Source organism: Heloderma suspectum, chromosome 1 (genome assembly GCF_057233095.1).
Source record: "Heloderma suspectum isolate Gila_16-S chromosome 1, 16-S_ref, whole genome shotgun sequence".
NCBI classification, from domain to species: domain Eukaryota; kingdom Metazoa; phylum Chordata; class Lepidosauria; order Squamata; family Helodermatidae; genus Heloderma; species Heloderma suspectum.
Genome location: NC_139458.1, coordinates 55,695,583 through 55,716,095, shown reverse-complemented (window position 1 = coordinate 55,716,095; position 20,513 = coordinate 55,695,583). Strand labels below are relative to the sequence as shown.

At 40.9% G+C, this 20,513-nt stretch overlaps 1 protein-coding gene across 2 annotated transcripts in view; it reads left to right on the top strand.

Annotated features, from left to right (window-relative positions):
- Nucleotides 1-20,513, top strand: part of NPAS3 (neuronal PAS domain protein 3) — a 1,104,842-nt gene that overhangs the window by 562,561 nt on the left and 521,768 nt on the right. For both annotated transcript variants that reach the window (XM_084827207.1, XM_084827217.1), the window contains one exon: nt 81-163. In XM_084827207.1, the coding sequence (XP_084683333.1) occupies nt 81-163 (83 nt within the window). The remainder of the gene's footprint in view (nt 1-80; nt 164-20,513) is intronic.

Genomic DNA, 20,513 nt, shown 5'->3' with positions numbered 1-20,513 from the left:
ATACAATAAATTGGTCTCAGATCAGGGATGCATTGTGACTGAATGTGCAGAGATTGCAACATAATTGCTTTTTTATTCAGTTATAGGTGCCCAGCGCAGGAGAAGCCCCAGTGCACTTGCCACTGAAGTATTTGAGTCACATTTGGGAAGTCACATTTTACAGGTAAAAACAATGGCTTTACAAAGAAAAACAAAAGTTGAACATACTTGGCAATAAGATCTAAGATTCCTGTAATTTATTTGGATACTGTGTGTTATTGTCATGGCTTATATGATGAGGTTTTTATGAATTCATTTTTTTTTCCTTTTTAGAAAGCCATGGTTGAAAGAATGTTAATGAGAGAGGGAGGGCAAGTATTATTTGTGCTGTAATAATTTAGATCTCACACAAATTAGTTGTATTGCACTGTGCAGTAGCTGTTGGCTCCCCAAATGACTGTGTGTGTTTGCCTAAGTATAAATCACTATTTTGTGATTTTTTGTCTTGTTCACATTTAGGCTTTCATTTTTTTCTTGCTGTTTTATTTTTCCAGCACCCTTTGCTCTCCTTTACTAGTGTTTCGACTATCACATTGACGATGATATTTATCTTCCTTAGAAGATAGCATGTCTTCCAGATCTCAGACATACTAGATAATCAGTGTGGTGTTCCTCAAAATTTCATTCTGTAGTATGTGCCAACAGATTATCTTGACAAGTGTTCATGCATTGTGTATGTGCTTTTATTTTGTTTTGACACAAGATTCCATACTAGAATGCCATTAAAAGCAATAGAATAAAAGTGGACATCATTTGTCAGTGTAGGCAAGATATTTTTTTAAAAAATCTACCTTGTTTATAGTATCTTTCACTGCATTGAAAATAACAATTTTTTTATCAGAAATGTGTGCTTGCTTAATCTTGTTTGTTCAAAATAAAATTCTATCTGAGGATAAAAAAGAGCGAGAAGTACTATGTTCAGACGTTATGATAAGCCATGGTTTATCATGAAGGAACAAGCCTAGCCTCCTGCTAGGCCTGCAGGCTCCCCTCCTGTCCTCTTCTGCTGCAGCCACAAGGAGGAGATCAGAAGCTTTCTCTTGCATTTTAGATTAACCACATGTCATACAAATATTAAACTATGGTTAATCTTAACTGTGGTTTGTTGAAACAAGTCAACTTCATCATAACCCATAGTGTGAAGTTGGCTTGTTTCAAACAAAGGGGCTGAGTTTAATGACAGTCTTTTGGTTTGGATGACACAACAAGCCACAGTTGATCAAAAACAAAAGCAAAAGCTTCTGAAACTCCTCCATGCTGGAGGAGGAGCGAGGAGGGGAGCACACGCACCCAGGGGGAAGCTAGGCTCATTCCATCACAATAAATCAGTTTATTGTAACATCTAAATGCAGTTATGATATCAAACAACAAGAAATATTCTTCTTAAACAGATAGGGGGTGGAGTTCTGTAATATGCGACTGCAGCTTTCAGAATTGCTGTGGGTAAAGACCATATTTTAAAACTTCATTATGGCAGAGTAGAGGAAAGTTTAAAAGTATCGAAAACTACTGATAAAGTGAGTTTCTCAAGGAGGCCAATATTGCAAATTCAGTGATTTTGTAATTTGTATGCCTGTGATTCAGATTTAATTTGCCATGTTCTTATTCTGCAAGCAGACCACGATAATTTATTGCTTACTGTATCAAGTATACAAATACTACGTCTGATGTTTTAAGTATAAGACAGGAGTTTTGTTGTGTTATTATCACCCTGATGTTTAAGAAAAGATAAACTGGCGAATGCTTTCAGATATTTCGGTTGTGTAATTTGTTTCATTTGTTATGAAAATATATTAACATATGGGGCACAATGTGGACAGAGCTAAACACGTTTAAGTCCCACTGATTTCAACAGGAGAGGTTTAATCTTCTGCTTAACGCTTCTTTTAAATCAGTTTAAATTTAAAAATTCAAAATTCTTAAATAGCTAGAATTATGCCCATTTTTGTGTCATTATAAAGATATAGACAGTACTAATTGAAATAGATTTGTGTACAAACCATCTGAGTCCTATTTTGAAATGTGTTCATCAGGCACCTTATTCATGCATCTCAGAAGACTACCATAGAATTTTAATTGAACATTATTTAATGTTTCTTTACAGTCTGTTTGACATAGACTTTGGAGGGAAGGGCACTGAGTCATTGGAAGTGCCAGAATTTTCAAAATATAAATTGGTGACTAAAGATTTACCACTCCATGTGTGCATTTATCTCATATTTTTCTGTCTTTATCGTACCATTAGTATAACACTGAATAAATGTTGAGATATGGCTTACCATATCTATGGTAAGTGTATAGATATGGTGGTGTATATATCAAATTGCTCCAAGTAATTTTTACACAAATTAGAACTAGAAAGTTTGAAAATGACATTTACAAGAGAGAAGGCTAACAATGAAAAAGATGAATGAGTTAATAATTGGATGCAAGCTGATAAGGAGAACCTGAAAATGTTGTGTTTATCATGATATACAACAGATTGTACTAAAGCGCGCCAGAACACTGAAGGAGCATATCGGCCTATATTTCTCCTCCTCCTGTATTTGTCCTTAGTGGCTGGTTATCATCTGAGGCTCTCCTCCAGGTTCCCTACCAAATGAGGCGAGGCAGGTGGTACAAGAGAGAGGGCCTTTGATGGCACCCTATCTGTGGAATGCCCTCCCCTGATGCCTACATTTTGTTCTTTTCAGTGTCAGGTGAAGACCTTTTTATTCTCCAAGGCATTTTAAGAACTGTTTTAGTGCTTTCAGATCATTGCACTTTTACTCTGCTGCTGGTTTTATTTTGGCTTTATTCAGTGTAGTGTTTTAACTCTTTGCTGTTGGCTTCAATTTTTTATGTTATGTTCTTATTCTTGTTTATATTTTTAGGTTTTTAATGTTATTTATACACTACCCAGGGAACTTGAGATTTGGGTGATTTAAAAGTGCAATAACAATAAGTAAGTAAGTAAATAACAATGGTCCCCACAAGGAAACCTGCAAGAGCTCATGTCGCTGCATATCTTATAACAAAGAGGCAGATGCAGTGGAGGTTGGTGGCTCCAATGTCAGTGGGGCAGTGAATATGCTCTGGATTTCAGTCAGATCCAATCAGAACTCCAAGGGAGCTATCCAAAGTGCTGAATCCTATCCCAAGAATGGGTGAAGTACCTTGGATAGCTCCTTTAGACTTCTGACTGGTTCTGACGGAAACCCAGAGTGAATTCACCCCCACTGACATAAGACCCACCAGCCTCCACTGGGCAGATGACATTTTAAGACTAAGAAATACACTGTGGCATGATCTTCCATGGGTTTGAGCCCCAACTAGGCATGTATGTGTACACATAGGTCCTCCTTGCACTTCTCCCCTTAGAGACCACTTCATTCACCTGAAAAAGTGGATGCTGGCCCACAAAACGAATACCACCAATTAATGTTTAGGACTCTTTGTTTCTGTTACAACAAGGTAATATGTGCAGATTCCCTTATTGAATACATTATTGCATTTACAGTCTATGAAGTTATGAGAGCAGAAGCCTCTTACAGCATCAGTCAGCTGCTTTGAGATAGGAATATGGAAGAAGTAGTGAGCTGGACTCAGTCCAGCAAGAGCTATAGTTCTTCAGCTCCAAATAGCAGATCAACACTTGTGAAAGCCTTTAAAATAAGGAAGATTGCAGACTGCTCCCTAACCTAATTTCTCATCAGTTCATGGTTCTCACCCGAATTCATGATCTTCCCTCCCCTGTGAATTGGCACTAATGATCAAGAAACCTGCAATTATTCCAGAATAGATTTTCAGAAATTGCAAAGAGTTGGCACAGAACTATCCCCCAGTTTCCACAGTCTTTTTCCCCCTCACTGTTATTGATGCTTCTGAGCATTTCAGTGCTCCTGCATGTATTTTAGATTATTATTATTATTATTATTACATTTATATCCCACCTTTTTTCCTCTTGCGGTGAACACAATTAGAAATTCAGTTATACGCTTAAGCACACAGAAGTATTAGATATCTGTGATTTATTTCTTTAGCTTGCCATGAGTCTTTATTGCACCTTATGGTTTCAGATATATTATATTTCAAGAATATGTTCACATTTTGCCAAGGAATGGCCATAGAGCTGGACTCTGGATGTGAGAAGTACCAGTGTTTGAAAAATTCCAATAATCTTTCACTATCAGAGAACTAGGGGAAATCTATTCATTCTACAGGCTGTATTCTGCTAGAGCAAACACACACACACACACAGAGAGAGAGAGAGAGAGAGAGAGAGATTCCCTCTATTCACATTCATTTCCATAAATATTCAGGACTACTACAGCAAATTTGCGGAAAAACTGGCTCTTTTTGATATAAAATTAGTGCTGGAGTCCTTATGCAGAGAGGAAAAAGAAACAAAAAAAATCAAAGGACTGGAAAAAAAATCGATGAAAGCGTGGCAAGCAAAGTGAATGAACAAATTCTGTACAAATTCTGAAATTAATGTTGGAGAAATATTCATTTTTTTGGCAGAAGGCTATAGGGAAACCAGTGACAAAGGAACCATGGAGGAATAACAGAGTGGAATAGGTCCACTGATCCCAAATTTAGATTCGACTACCAGTAACCTGCCATGTGGGAAGCACTGGATCAAGTTTGTTGTCCTTCCCAGCCTACTTAACAGATGGGATTGCATGCTTTTCTCCTTCTCTTTGCAACACCTGTGTCCATTGCAGAAACCTGGATGCAGGATTTCACCAGCCGCTGGCTGTTCTATATAGAAACCCTCTAGCTGCCCATAGATCACATTCTATATAGTCTGTGGTCTAAGGCTAGGTTTATTTGAAATGCCATGATATAATGTGTTTGGAACCTCAGATTGTGTTCACCCTTCCTGCTCATGATTTCACACATCGAATCTTAGGGGCAAATGTTAAGAATTATATTGCAATTAATATTGTGTAGTGGGCTATAAATAAATATAGCATGGACTATAGCAGGTCTAGAGGAATCCCAATAGAGTATTATAGAAGAGAAACCTGTTTTCTCCCTTAGTCTATGGCACAGATATCATGCCAAGATACTACAGGGATGCTTATAAATGCTTATAAATATCCCCATCTAGCCTTTCCCACTTCTGCTCACTCAGAGAATGTAAACCAGGTAGAAGGGGCCAGGCTGGACATGTATATGGGAAGCACTCCTAGACCTCCATAATGGCCTGCTTACTAATTGCTCATGTACATATGACCCAGAGGGGAGAATCAGGATCTGTTATGCCCCACTGGGTTTCCTCCATGCACAGGTACTGTGCCCTTGGCACACTGCAGCGAACTTAGGCATATATGAGAATTTAGTTTGAGTTCGCAAATCACTCAAAAATGCCCTGTTCGCAACCCGAAACAAACGCGAGCAGGAGTGCATGTTGTCTGACAACGTTCTCAAATTCCTGAACTTGTGTTCACATTTGCAAAATGTGTACTTGAAAAATGTACAACTCTTCCCATTCGAACAAATAAAAAAACAGGTGACAAATGAGAATGGGAGTGAGGTGAACCAAGCTTTGAAGTAAAGTTCAGAGAATTTCAGCAAACCCAATCATCTCTGGTCCTCTCATCACTAATTCAACCCATATTTGGGGGTTGGGGGTGATAGCCATGTTTTTCTCTCTGGTGGGCATTAATCTATTAATCCCATTTTTGCAAAACTAGCTAAGGAAATAAAAAACGGAACTTAAGACACTCATGGTAATATGAATTTGGTGGTATTCACCTGATGAATCTAATGTAATTTGTCATAAAAACTTGAAATAAAACAGCGCTTGTAGTATTTTAAGTCTAGATTCGGTATGAAGATAGTGCCATACAGTAATATCAAACATTTGCAAGGTAGTGTCAAAAGCAAAAAAATTGAAAATATAATCCCAAGCTTTGAGCCAACAGTTTATAGCTCGGGAACATTACAACAGTAAAAGGAACTTCCATATTTTGTATAATTGTAAACTCATAGTAGGAATAGCTTGTTCAGAGAAAAGACCACTTAGTAAACAGTGTACACCTTTCAGTTTTTATTCAGACATCTTAAGAACATGAGAAGAGCCATGCTGGATCTTACCAAACATTCTGTTCACACAGTGGCCAACCAGCCCCCATGGGAAGCCCACAAGCAGGACATGAGTGTAACAGCACTATCCCACAAGTGTTCCGCAGAAACTGGTGTATTTATTTATTTATTTATTTATTAAATTTATTAATCGCCCATCTGGCTGGTCACCCTGCCTTACATACCTCTGATACTAGAGGTAGGAGATAGCCACCAAGACTAGTAGCCATCAATAGCCTTCTCCTCCATTAATTTGTCCAATTTGTCTTTTAAAGCCATCCAAATTGTTGGCCATCACTACGTCTTGTGGAAATGAATTCCATAGTGTAACTTTGCACTGTCTGAAGAAGTACTTCCTTTTCTCCCACCAATCAGCTTCATGGGATGACCCTGAGTTCTAGTATTATGCAAGAGGGAGAAAAATGTATCGCTATCCACTTTCTATACACCGTGCATTGTTTTGTATACATCTGTCATGTCCCCCCTTATTTATTTATTTATTTATTTATTTCATTTATATCCCACCTTTTTTCCTCTTGGAAGGAACCCAAGGCGGCTTACATTATCCTCCTCCTCTCCATTTTATCCTCACAACAACACCCCTGTGAGGTACGTTGGGCTGAGAGTCTGTGACTGGCCCAAAGTCACCCAGTGAGCTTCCATGGCTGAGTGGGGACTAGAACTCGGATCTCCTGGCTCCCAGTCTAACAATCTAGCCACTACACCACTCGAACTGCTGTAACCTTTCCTCATAGGGGAGTTGCTGTAGCCTCTTGATCACTTTAGATGCCATTTTCTGCACTTTTTCCAGCTCTATAATATCATTTTTTAGGGTGCAGTGACCAGAACTGTACACAATATTCTAAGTGTGGTCACACCATAAATTTGTATAAAGGGAGTATGATCTTGGCAGTTTTATCTTCAATTCCTTTTTTAATTTTCATTACATGGAATTTGCCTTTTTCACAGCCACTGCACACTGGGTTGACATTTTCATCAAGCTTTCCACCACAACCCCAAGATCTCTTTCTTGATCAGTTACCACTAGCTCAGATCCCACCAGCTTATACTTGAAGCTGGGATTTTTTTGCCCCAGTGTGCATCACTTTATACTTGCTTAGGTTGAACTGTATTTGCCATTTGCCATTTTGATTGAACTGTATCTGCTATTCTCCCAGTTTGGAGAGATCCTTTTGGAGCTTCTCGTAACCTTTTTTTGTTTTAACAATCTTAAATAATTTGGTGTCGTCAACAAACTTGGCCACTGCACTGCTCACTCCTAATTCCAGATCATTTATGAATAAGTTGAAAAGCATTGGTTGCAGTACAGATCCCTGTGAGACCGCACATTGGGAAACATTCTGCACGTTCTCCATTGGGGGAATTTACCATTTATTCCTGTGCTCTGCTTTCTGTTCTTTAACCAGTTACTGATCCATAAGAGAACCTCTCCTCTTATTCCATGACTGCTAAGTTTGCTCAGGAGTCTTTGGTGAGGGACGTTGTCAAAAGCCTTTTGGAAGTCCAAGTAAACAATGTCTACCAGATAACTCCTGTCTACATATTTATTGGCACTCTCAAAGAACCCTAAAAGGTTAGTGAAACAGGACTTACCTTTGCGGAAGCCATGTTGATTCTTTTTCAGGAGGGCTTGTCCTTCTATATGCTTACTAATTTTGTCTTTAATAATGCCTTCAACCAATTTACCCAGAACAGACATTAAGCTAACCAGCCTGAAATTCCCAGACCCCCACCCCCAGATCCCTTTTTGAAAATTGGTGTTACATTGAGCATCTTCCAGTCCTCTGGTATGGAGGCTGATCTTAGGGACGTGTTGCATATTTGGTCAGCAATTTCATATTTGAGTTCTTTGAGAACTCTAGGATGGATAACATCTGGGCCCAGTGATTTATTTGCTTTCAGTTTATCAATACGATTGAGAACTTCATCTTTTGTCACCACTATTTGCTTCGGTTCCTCAGATGCCCTTCCTGAAAACTTCAGTTCAGGCTCAGGTATCTGTACTATATTTTCTGCAGTGAAGACAGATGAAAAGAATTTATTGCAGCTTCTTTGCAATCTCCTTGTCCTCCTTCAGTACTCCTTTAACTCCATTGTCATCTAGTGGTCCAACTGCCTCCCTAGCTGGTTTTCTGATTCTGATATATTTAAGGAATTCTTTATTGTTGGCCTTGATGTTGTTGGTGATATGCTCTTCAAACTGCTTTTTTGCATCTCTTACTGTCTGCTTGCATTGCCTTTGTGCAAGCTTGTGCTGCGTTTTGTTTTCCTTCCTTGGGCAAGACTTCCATTTCCTGAAAGAAACTCTCTTTTCTCTAATAGTTCCCTTAACACTGCTTGTTAACCATGCCGGCGACCTTTTGGACTTGGTGCTACCTTTCCTAACCTGTGGTATACATTTTCTCTAGGCTTCTATTATTGTGGTTTTGAGTAATCTCCAAGCATTTTGAAGGGATTTAATCCTCTTGATTCCCCCTTTTAACTTCTTTTTCACCACTTCCCTCATTTTGGAGAAGCGTCCTCTTTTGAAGTCAAATGTCACTGTGTTGGACTTCTTGATTTATTTGCTTTCAATTTATCAATAAGGCTGAGAATTTCATCTTTTGTCACTACCGTTTGCCTCAGTTCCTCAGACTTCCTTCCTGAAAAGTGAAAACATCCATTCAGGCACATCTGTCCTGTATTTTCTGCAGTGAAGACAGATGAAAATCTTAGTGGTCTTTACCTTAGATGTCTTTACCTTTGATTGAAATTTTCTGGGTACAGCTGGAAAAGGGTTGAAGATATTCTGCATTTTCTTCCTGAGTGTGTAGTAAAGATAGCTTCTGTAAGCTTTTATTAGATAATTTTATGAGAAACTGGACTTAAATGTCTGTATGGAAATGTCTAGCCTGCATAGGACCTTTTTGCAGCTGCATGAAGACTAGAACATAAAAAAGAAAGTGATTGACCCTATCCTTTTTATATAATCAAGAATGACCAGAAAATGTAGGATTAAATATAGGGGAAAGTAAAAGTTAGATATTATATTTGCATATGCAAATTAGCTTAATTGATCCTGCTTGCCTCTACAGGGATTTTTCATTACAAACTGGAGTGCTACATTGTTCAGCTCATATTGAGTAATTTAGTAACTAATGAGACCAGTTTGCACTAATTTGCATATGATAAATGAGCTTAATTGCAGTAAATAACTTGGAGGCATAATTACTTAATTTTCCTGTGTTGCATGGCTTTTAAGTTCACGTATGAACAACTCAAGATAATTCTGCATATTTAAATAAGTTGCTTTTCAGATTTCTTAAACCAAAAGGCATACCTTATAATTTTATACTGTAAAACAATTGCAAGTGAGATTTACAGTATTGCCACTTTTTTTGTATTATTTTAAACATCACAACCTTACTAATGAGTACATATATGGCGAAAGCACAATGGTGCTTAAAGACTGCTAAGATGTTATTTATGTTGATATGAGTCCTGTATCTGTAATATAATGCTTGGTGCTCAATACATATGGCTAAAGGTAAGAGAAATAACTTTTGAGAAACAAAGTTAGTTGTTTGAAAGTATGAATGTATGCAGCCAGGCAATATAATCTTGTGAACTGTAGTCTTTGTCCATCTTAATGTATGCAGCAGTCATGAAAAACAGTATAACTATTACTGTATGTGATGAATATTCTCCTCTCCAGGAAAGGCAATCATGATGTAAGCTGGCAGAATTAAGAGGTTTGTTATATATAGACTGTATATAGGAACACCTAGATTAGTACTAGCAAAGAACATGGGAGTTTCTGCTGACATGGGGAACAGGACTGAAGGCCATCTTTGGTAGACCCCCCGCTTTATCTCCTCTCTTTTCTTTGCTGTTTGAAGCATGTTTGTAATTGTATTTAAGGTTTCCCCAAGCATGCAGATACTTCCCTCTTGTTTCTCAGTGGCCCCATTTTGACTCCAATCCTTTCAGCACTCATCATTGGACCTAGGTTTCCTATTCAATGGAATGATACAGTTATCCTCCATTAATTTCTCTAATCCTTTCAAAAGGCCATTAAAGCTTCAGCCTTTTCTGGCTACAGTAAGCACAGAATGTTCCTTCAGTCATGTTAGTCTCTGGTTTAAAATAAGGACTTTGAGCTTTAAAGTGTCAATCTTTGTGGTCTGGCCTGTTGTACTAGGGCTCTATATCTGAGCTGTAATAGCCTACTAGACTGAGCACAGCATGGGGCTTATTATCGCTATGAAGATTTTATATACATCATCCCTTTCAAGCACAGATTTCTGAGTCCATTACATCTTTGTTTCCGTTGCAGAAATTCTAATCAGTCATATACACTGATATGTATATGACTGATGACAATGATTTTATGTTTTTCATCACTATTTCATCACCATCTTTCAAAATACCACCATATGCTGTGCAGGTCACTGAAAAAACTCTGGCTATTTCCATTAAAACAGACGTCTGCATCATCATCATCATCATCATCATCACTACACAAGTGGGAGCCACAGCAAAACGTTGCAGTGTATCTCTGGCGTTGATGTGTTACTGTGTGCCTGTGGTTGAGGGGGGTGAAGAAACAAAAGTTAGCGTCATAGTCTCTGCTCTAATTTGGGTCTTACTTCATGTGCAAATAAAGATTTTAAAAGTGTTTTGAACATTTAAAAAGTGCTATAGGTCTTCATGCAAGTCAATGGAGCATGAGGCTTCTTCAGGTAATTAAGTACATGATTTGGCCTGGGAGGATGCCTCAGTAGCCCCATCTGTGGCCTGCAGTAATAACAGTAGACTACGTGGCAATGCATAAAAACAACCATGCTGTAAGATTGTTATAAACTACTCTTTCAGCTTCAGACCAACTTGCAGCCTGCAGTACAGGTCTGATAGTTGTTCAGTCGTTAAGTCGTGTCCGACTCTTCGTGACCCCATGGACCACAGCACGCCAGGCCTTCCTGCCCTCCCCTCTCTCCCAGAGTGTGCTCAAGTTCATATTCACTGCATCGGTGATGCTATCTAGCCATCTCATCCTCTGCCATCCCCTTCTCCTTTTGCCTTCAGTCTTTCCCAGCATCAGGGTCTTTTCCAGGGAGTACAGTGTAGTCTGATCCCCTTCATGGATCACTGCCTCCCTTTCATGGATCACTGCCTTGTTGTGGCGAAGGGGCTTGCATAACTCAGTGAAGCCATAAGCTATGCTGTGCAGGGCCACCCAAGACAGACAGGTCATGGTGGAGAGTTCTGACAAAATGTGGTCCACTGGAGAAGGAAATGGCAACCCACTCCAGTATTCTTGCCAAGGAAACACCATGGAACGTATCACAAGGCTAAAAGAGATGACGCCGGAAGATGAGCCCCTCAGGTTGGAAGGTGTCCAATATACAACTGGGGAAGAGCAGAGGGAATTTCCAAGTAGTGCCAGAAAGAGTGAAGTGGCTGGGCCAAAGCTGAAAGGACACTCAGCTGTGGATGTGTCTGGTGGTGAAAAGAAAGTCCGATGCTGTAAAGAACAATATTGTTTAGGAACCTGGAATGTCAGATCAGTGAATCAAGGTAAGCTGGAGGTGGTCAAACATGAGATGGCAAGGTTGAACATCGACATCTTGGGAATCAGCGAACTAAAATGGACAAGCATGGGCAAATTTAATTCAGGTGACAATTATATCTACCACTGTGGGCAAGAATCCCTCAGAAGAAATTCATACTGAGATCATTCTATCGTTTTTGAGATTGTACCCCACTACTGATTTTCCCACTCATAGTCAACAAAAGGGTGGGAAAAGCAGTACTGGGGTACAATCTCAAAAACGATAGAATGATCTCAGTATGAATCCAAAGCAAATCATTCAATATCACAGTAATTCAAGTCTATGCCCCAACCACTGAGGCCGAAGAAGCTGAGGTTGATCGGTTTTATGAAGACCTACAACACCTTCTAGAACTAACACCAAAAAAAGATGTCCTCTTCATCATAGGGGATTGGAATGCTAAAGTAGGAAGTCAAGAAATCACCGGCATAACAGGCAAGCATGGCCTTGGTGTACAAAATGAAGCAGGACAAAGGCTAATAGAGTTTTGCCAAGAGAACACGCTGATCATAGCAAACACTCTTTTCCAACAGCACAAGAGGTGACTCTACACATGGACATCACCAGATGGTCAATATCGAAATGAGACTGATTATGTCCTTTGCAGCCAAAGATGGAGAAGCTCTATACAGTCAGTAAAAACAAGACCTGGAGCTGATGGTGGCACAGATCATGAGCTTGTTGTTGCAAAATTTTGGCTGAAATTGAAGAACATAGGGAAAACCACTAAACCATTCAGGTATGACCTAAATCATATCCCTTATGAATATACAGTGGAGATGAGGAATAGATTTAAGGGATTAGACCTGATAGACAGAGTGCCTGAGGAACTATGGATGGAGGTCCGTAACATTGTTCAGGAGGCAGCAACGAAATCCATCCCAAAGAAAAAGAAATGCAAGAAAGCCAAGTGGCTGTCTGATGAGGCTTTACAAGTAGCTGAAGAAAGAAGGGAAGCGAAAAGCAAGGGAGAAAGGGGAAGATATATCCAACTGAATGCAGAGTTCCAGAGAATAGCAAGGAGAGACAAGAAGGCCTTCTTAAATGAACAATGCAAAGAAATCGAGGAAAACAATAGAATGGGAAAGACCAGAGATCTTTTCAAGAAAATCGGAGATCTCAAGGGAACATTTTGTGCAAAGACGGGCATGATAAAGGACAAAGAAGGCAGGGACCTAAGAGAAGCAGATGAGATTAAGAAGAGGTGAAAAGAATACACAGAAGAACTATACGGGAAAGATCTGAATGTCCCTGATAGCCATGATAGTGCGGTCACTGAACTTGAGCTGGACATCCTAGAAAGTGAAGTCAAGTGGGCCTTAGAAAGCATTACTAGCAACAAAGCTAGCGGAGATGACAGTATTCCAGCTGAGCTATTTAAAATCCTAAAAGATGATGCTGTTAAAGTGCTGCACTCAATATGCCAACAAATTTGGAACACTCAACAGTGGCCACAAGACTGGAAAAGGTCAGTTTACATTCCAATTCCAAAAAGGGCAATGCCAAAGAGTGTTCAGACTACCGCACAATTGCGCTCATTTCACATGCCAGCAAGATGATGCTCATAATCCTACAAGCTAGGCTTCAGCAGCATGTGAACCGAGAACTACCAGAAGTATAAGCTGGGTTTCGAAATGGCAGAGGAACTAGAGATCAAATCACCAACATTCGCTGGATCATGGAGAAAGCAAGAGAATTCCAGAAAAATGTCTATTTCTGCTTCATTGACTACGCTAAACCCTTTGATTGTGTCGATCACAACAAACTGTGGCAAATTCTTAGAGATGGGAGTACCAGATCACCTTACCTGTCTCCTGAGAAACCTGTACGAGGGTCAAGAAGCAACAGTAAGAACCAGACATGGAACAACCGATTGGTTCAAAATTGGGAAAGGAGTACAACAAGGCTGTATATTGTTGCCCTGCTTATTTAATTTATATGCAGAGCACATCATGAGAAACGCCGAGTTGGATGAATCACAGGTCGGAATTCAGATTGCCGGGAGAATTATCAACAACCTCTGATACGAAGACGATACCACCCTAATGGCAGAAAGCGTAGAGGATCTAAAGAGCCTCTTGTTGAGGGTGAAAGTGGAGAGTGCAAAAGCTGGTTTGAAACTCAACATTAAAAAAACGAAGATCATGGCATCTGGCCCCATCACTTCCTGGCATATAGAAGGGGAAGAAATGGAAGCAGTGACAGATTTTATTTTCTTGGGCTCCAAGATCACCGCAGACGGTGACTGTAGCCATGAAATTAAAAGACGCTTGCTCCTTGGGAGGAAAGCTATGGCCAACCTAGACAGCATAGTAAGAAGCAGAGACATCACCTTGCCAACAAAGATTCGTATAATCAAAGCTATGGTTTTCCCAGTAGTAATGTATGGCTGTGAGAGCTGGACTATAAGGAAGGCTGAGCGCCGAAGAATTGATGCCTTCGAACTGTGGTGCTGGAGAAGACTCTTACGAGTCCCCTGGACTGCAAGGAGGTCCAATCAGTCCACCCTAAAGGAAATCAACCCTGAGTGCTCATTGGAAGGACAGATACTGAAGCTGAAGCTCAAATATTTTGGCCACCTAATGCGAAGAGAAAACTCCCTGGAAAAGACCCTGATGCTGGGAAAGATTGAAGGCAAAAGGAGAAGGGGACGGCAGAGGATGAGATGGCTAGATAGCATCACCGATGCAATGAATATGAACTTGAGCACACTCCGGGAGAGAGCGGAAGACAGGAAGGCCTGGTGTGCTATGGTCCATGGGGTCACGAAGAGTCAGACATGACTTAACGACTGAACAACAAGAACAACAACAGGTCTGATACCTCTGGGCAACACTGCAGGGTTGTTACAAACCACTCAAAGCCTGACCTGCAGTGTGAACTATTCACACCATAAAGGTCAGTGTGTACTATATATTATATATTATATACTATATATAATGTATGTGTGTGTTTTCCTATCCCAGCTACTCCATTCTATCTTCTCCCCCCAATTTGGCAGGTTTTTTCCTTCTCAAGTCCTCCTCAGGCATGATTAAAAGTAGTTAAACTAACACACAAGTGGGGACGGGATGTGCTGAGAAACTCTGCCTCGGATATTGCATATGCCATTTAGTCATCTCCCAGAACAAACTTCTGTTTGTACAGAACAAACTTCTGAAGGGAGGGAGCCTTCAGATGTACATCAGGATCAGGACCATTGTGAAAGTGTGGGGAGGTGTCATCATTTCACCCTGCACTGTGGTCTCATGGAAACTCATCTACCAAAGCTGCTGTTCACTCCTAAAAGAACACTGCCATTAACGCCAAAGTTGAAGTTATTAAAGGGGTTCCCTGGTTTTGCAGCATTGCTAAATTCTTCCTGAGGCGAAACATAGCATATCAAAACGGTGCAGCACAACATATGGAACTAACACATTCCAGTTTGTCTAGATGCAGTAGTTTGGCACCAGTAAGAAAATGTTTTCCTTTGACAGCTTTTTCAAAGCCATAGCCTTTCTGTGGTCAGTGTCCAGGATATTAAGCAGAGACTGTGGCTATTTTTCCCCTAAAGAAGCAAGTATCAAATTGTTTTTCAATTGAAGCTTGAAGCAGCACACTTAAACCTGCATTTTATACAGCAACTATGGTACATGTAGTTTCGTTTAATAAAGAAATATTTGATCTGAGCAGGATACTGAATACCATAGTGTGTCATTTCATTCCTTGAGAAAGTATTTGAAGAAAATGACATATCTCAGCGCTGTTTGTTGACCATTTTGTTGTCACCTGCTGAGTGTTGTCATTTCCATAGCCAGTGGGCTGTATTGAATCAGACACAAGAAATAGGTCATTAACAGAAATGGGGGACTTTCTGCAGCTTGTAGACATTGAAGAGGGATTGTTTTATCCCCTGCTACATCAACAAAACTGTGTTTAATGGAGACTTCATTCAGCGGTGATTTCGGGCTCTTGCCCTATTTTTCAGCAGATGTAAAATGACTTTAAAACATAGATGACATAAAACCGTGGATCGTTTCCCCAAAAGGGAGTCTTATATTGCATAAAGATTGCAAAGACCAGGTCAGAATGATTAAAATGTCTGTTTGCTGGATGCTTTGCTTTCTTTTAGAATTATATTTTTATGTTGATCTTCTAAAGAACAAAAACTAAAAAACCTTGCCATTTTCAAAAATGTCAGTTGTTTGCATGCTGCTGAAATTACTGATTATGCAAATGGCAAATTTAACTGATCTGTTCATTTTCAAGCCCTTGTTAGTGTGTACAGGGATGGTGAGCATTCTGAAGTGCTGTTTCGGTGACAGGTGATACCTGAGGCATCCCACCCGGGGTTTTGCAGCCCCAATGGGGGGGTAAGGGTTACCTGTGGGGCCAACTCACTTCACCCTCCTGATGTTTTGTAGCTTAGGGGGTGGTAACAGGGGAAGGCCTCCCTTCCCCAAATGGGGCAGTCCTGAAGGGTGGCCATCTTACAGACGCCACTCAGCAGGCATAGAATGTTTTGCCCAATATATTGCCTGGCTAGTGACCAGCATAGTTTAGTCACCCACCCTGGTATTGCAGGTTTTCAGTAAATGTGGCCCAAGGTTTTATACAATACACATGTGTCTTGCCATTTTATTTCCCCGCCTCGTTTCACCGACAAATACATTTGTAGAGGTTGTTGGATGCAGGCGTTGCCAATTGTTTAGGTATTGTTTATTTGTTCACTCAGCCACAGTCCTATGGGTCCCTAGGAAGGCGTCACAGGGGCCTTAGGGTATTCTGGACCTCCCATTCTACACGTGAAGAAGAAGGTCCGCCACCGGGGGCCTTCTCATTGCGGTGTGGAAAAGTATTGCTCCACTGTCAGTGCCCCAAAGGGTGTAGGTAGAAAAAAAGGGTTATGTCAGAAGATCGAGGGAGGCCTTGGATCACCCCCCCCTTTCCCCCTTGCATACCCCACAAAAGGGGGAAATTTAATTATGCCAGCCATAGAGCTGGTACACTGAATTTTTCCTTCTCATAGAAACCATGGTAAAATGATAAGAAACACACACCTAGAAGCAACAAGAAGAGCTACATTCTGTACAGTTGTTTCTGCTTGAATGAATAGTTTGTTAAGATACCAAAGTACCAGCTTTGATTATCACACATACAGGGAAAGAAAAAGAGAAAGGGGAGGGAGGGAAGGAAGGAAGGAAGGAAGGAAGGAAGGAAGGAAAGAAGAAAGAAAGAAAGAAAGAAAGAAAGAAAGAAAGAAAGAAAGAAGGAACTTCGCTATACACACACACATGTGTGTGTGTGTGTGTGTTTGATGAGATTAAGACCCTGCAGTGTTTATTTTCTGGACAGCTACCTTTTTTTTAACATTTCCAGTAAGAAAATAGGAAAAGCCCTGCTGGATTGACCATGTGCCTATCTAGCCCAGAATTCTGTTCCCACAGTGGCCAAGCAGATGTTTATGGGAAGCCAACAGCAGGACATGGCTGAAATCATACTGGTTGCTAACCATATGTTATACAAATAAATCAATTAAGTGTAAACCACAATAAAAGATACTTGATTGTAAAACTAAATATCAAAATACTATGTAAACATTTCTGTTTTAAAATTTTCCTATACATTTTATTTAATATCATCCAAGAAAGATATTTCAGCTCTTTCCTAATATATTTGGACATCAACCCTGCTGGCTATTGTGTCAGCTGTGGCTATCCTTTGTGATTATGTATGGATGCCCTGAGACTATGCAAAGGAAAAACCCTCTTGAAATGATCTCCTGCTCCTTTAAATTTCTCATGATCCCTTAGTAATATTTACTTACAAGAACTTGAAGCCAATCATTTAACTGGTTCAAATCAGAGGGGCTGTTGGCACAACACGACAGCCCACTGTGCGTTACTTAAGCCGTGGTGAGGCTGTGGAGCATGCAGGGCACATGCAGCCACCATTTTGAATATGCAACCCCTGCTTGGGGGTTGTCATGTTGTGCAAAGTGTGGGTTATGCAAGGGTTAAATAACACTTGCATAAGCCAAGGTCTGTTTTAGGATTATATGAGGGTTGTTTAACCTCGCCAGGTTCACACAGCATGAATACAGTCCCCAAGCAGGGGTTGAATATTCAGTTTGCCATCCTCAGCATGTTGTCCAAACCCAGTCAATGTGTGAATTCAGTTCTACCACCACCTTTTTTGGTCTTTTAACAATAGAATCTGCAACTAGTAAAATGCCATTATCAGAGGTTAGATCAGAGGTGGGGAACATATGGCCCTCCAGATGCTGTTGGATTGCAACTCCCATCAGCCTTAGCCAGCGTAGACAGTAGTGAGGGATGACAACATCTGGAGTGCCACAAGTTCCACATCCTTGGTTTAGATTTTAGAGCTGCCAACTCTTTGCCTCTTTGGCTTCCTGGCTCAGCACCCTCCCCCCTCCAAACCCTGCACAACCCCAGAATCACTATATTTATTCATTTCATTTTATTTACGACATTTGTATACCACTCTGCATCCAAACAGATTCCAGAGCAGTGAACACAAGAAGTACACTAGTAAAAAAAGATGAAAGATTAAAACAGCATGTTAAAATTATTAAAAACAGAATACCAATAAAAACTGTGGCTAGTCATTTAAGGAAAGCTTCCCGGAACAGAAGTGTTTTCAGGAGGCATCAGAAGCAACACAGTGTTGCTGCCTCCCTGACCTGCAGGGGCAGGGAGTTCCAAAGAAGGGCCGCACTGAAGGCCCTTCTCCTAGTGGACTCTGATCAGGCCATAGATCCATGTGGAACCACCAGGAGCAAGCTCTCCGATGACCTCAGTGACTGGGTAGGTTGGTAGCTAAGGGAGAAGGAGAGCTCTCTCAGGTATCCAGGTCCCAAGTTGTTTAAGGCTTTGCACACTAACACCAAAACCTTAAACCTGGCCTGGTAGCGAATGGGCAGCCAGCGCAGTTCCCTCAACAAAGGAGTTTCATGCTGAAAAGGGGCAGCTCCCGCTAACAGCTGAGCTGCTACATTCTGCACTAGCTCCAACTTTTGGAGCAGCCCCAAATAGAGCTCAGTGCAGTAATCCAGACTTGAGGTTACCAGTGCCTGTACCACTGTGGCCAAGCTATCCCTGTCCAGGAGAGGCTGTAGGTGGCAAACCAGCCTAAGCTGGTAAAAGGCACTCTGAGCTGCCAAGGCCACTTGGCTTTCCAGCAACAATGAGGGATCTAGGAGTACCCCCAGACTATGAAGCTGATCTTTCAGAGGGAGTGCAACCCCATCCAGAACAGGCAATAAGCCTGTCTCCTGGACTCGGGAACCACTCACCCACAGGCCTTCTGTCTTGCCAGGATTCAGTTTCAGTTTATTGGCCTCATCAAGACCATTACTGCATTACTAGGCACTGATACAGGACTTGCATAGCCATCCCTGAATCAGATGGGAGACAGAGCTGCATGTCATCAAAGTACTGATGACACTTGGTTCCAAATCCCCTAATGACCGCTCCCAGCTGCTTCCTATAGAGGTTAAACAACACTGGGGACAAGATACCCTGCGGCACCCCATAGCTCAATTGTCAAGGGGCTGAGGAATGGTCACTCAATGTTACTTAGGGATGTACGGATTCCCCACTGTCTGTTCCAGTGGGGAATCCATGGGGGAGGGAGGTGATCCATTCCCCCCCCCCGAATCCTCCAGAGTGGCTCTGCTCTGCGAGGATTCCGGGGGGGGGGAGAACTGGCTTGGGGGCTGCTTACCTTCCCTCCTGCCAGCCAGAGCCGTTCGCCTCCTCCCTGTCCCTGCCAATTGCCATGTCTTTAAAAAAAAAAAAAGGCCATTGGCAGGATGTGCCCATAGACTTAGACGCGAATAGAGTCATGAATCTTGCGTATAAGCCTATGGACACATAGACTTATACACAAGATTCATGACTCTATTCGCGTCATGACTCTATTTGCACCATTTTTATTTTTTTTTTTAAGAAAAGACATGGCAATTGGCAGGGACAGGGAGGAGGCGAACGGTTCTGGCTGGCAAGAAGCAGCCGAGTGCCATTCCGCCTCCAGTCCTCCTGGAGCGGAGGTAAGTGGTCCCGATCCACTGCAGGTTCCTGAGGCTGGATTCCAAAGAATCTGGCCTCATTTGAATCTGCAGCGGATTTCTGTGACATCCCTAACGTTACTCTCTGAAATCGGCCCAGCAGGTAGGACCGGAATCACTATAACAAGTACCTCTAACACCCATCCCACAGAGTTGATCCAGAAGGATACTATTGGCGGATGGCATCAAAAGCCGATGAGAGGTCGAGCAGAATTAACAGGGTTGCATATGTCCTACTTTACAAAAATAGTGTTCTCTTTAAAGGACTGTTCAAGTCTTGTTTAAAAAATAAAGAATTTTCATTCTTTCAAGCAGAAACAACTGTACAGAATGCAGCTCCCTCTGAAAAGCATCTAGAATATTACCTAAATACTTTTTGTTACAAAGCCGAGTTTTTATTTTAGAGCCACAGTATTACATAGGCATATGCAACAATGCTTTAAGTTACATTAAATTAATTGCCTAAACATCTGAATATGTTTATATTAATCATAGCTCTCCTGTCCCTTGATTATAGCCAATATATTGCATTCAATATATCTGTATTAGTATATTAATATATCTATATCAATATATCTATAAAATCTGCACACATAAATAATATCCGTGTTTACTTTCTGCCAGTTCTGGACACATGCTCATCAAAGATCGCTTCCTAATGGGATAAAGAGTGTTAGGAACCATGTTTTGCTTCTGCCTCATTCATACACTATATAATG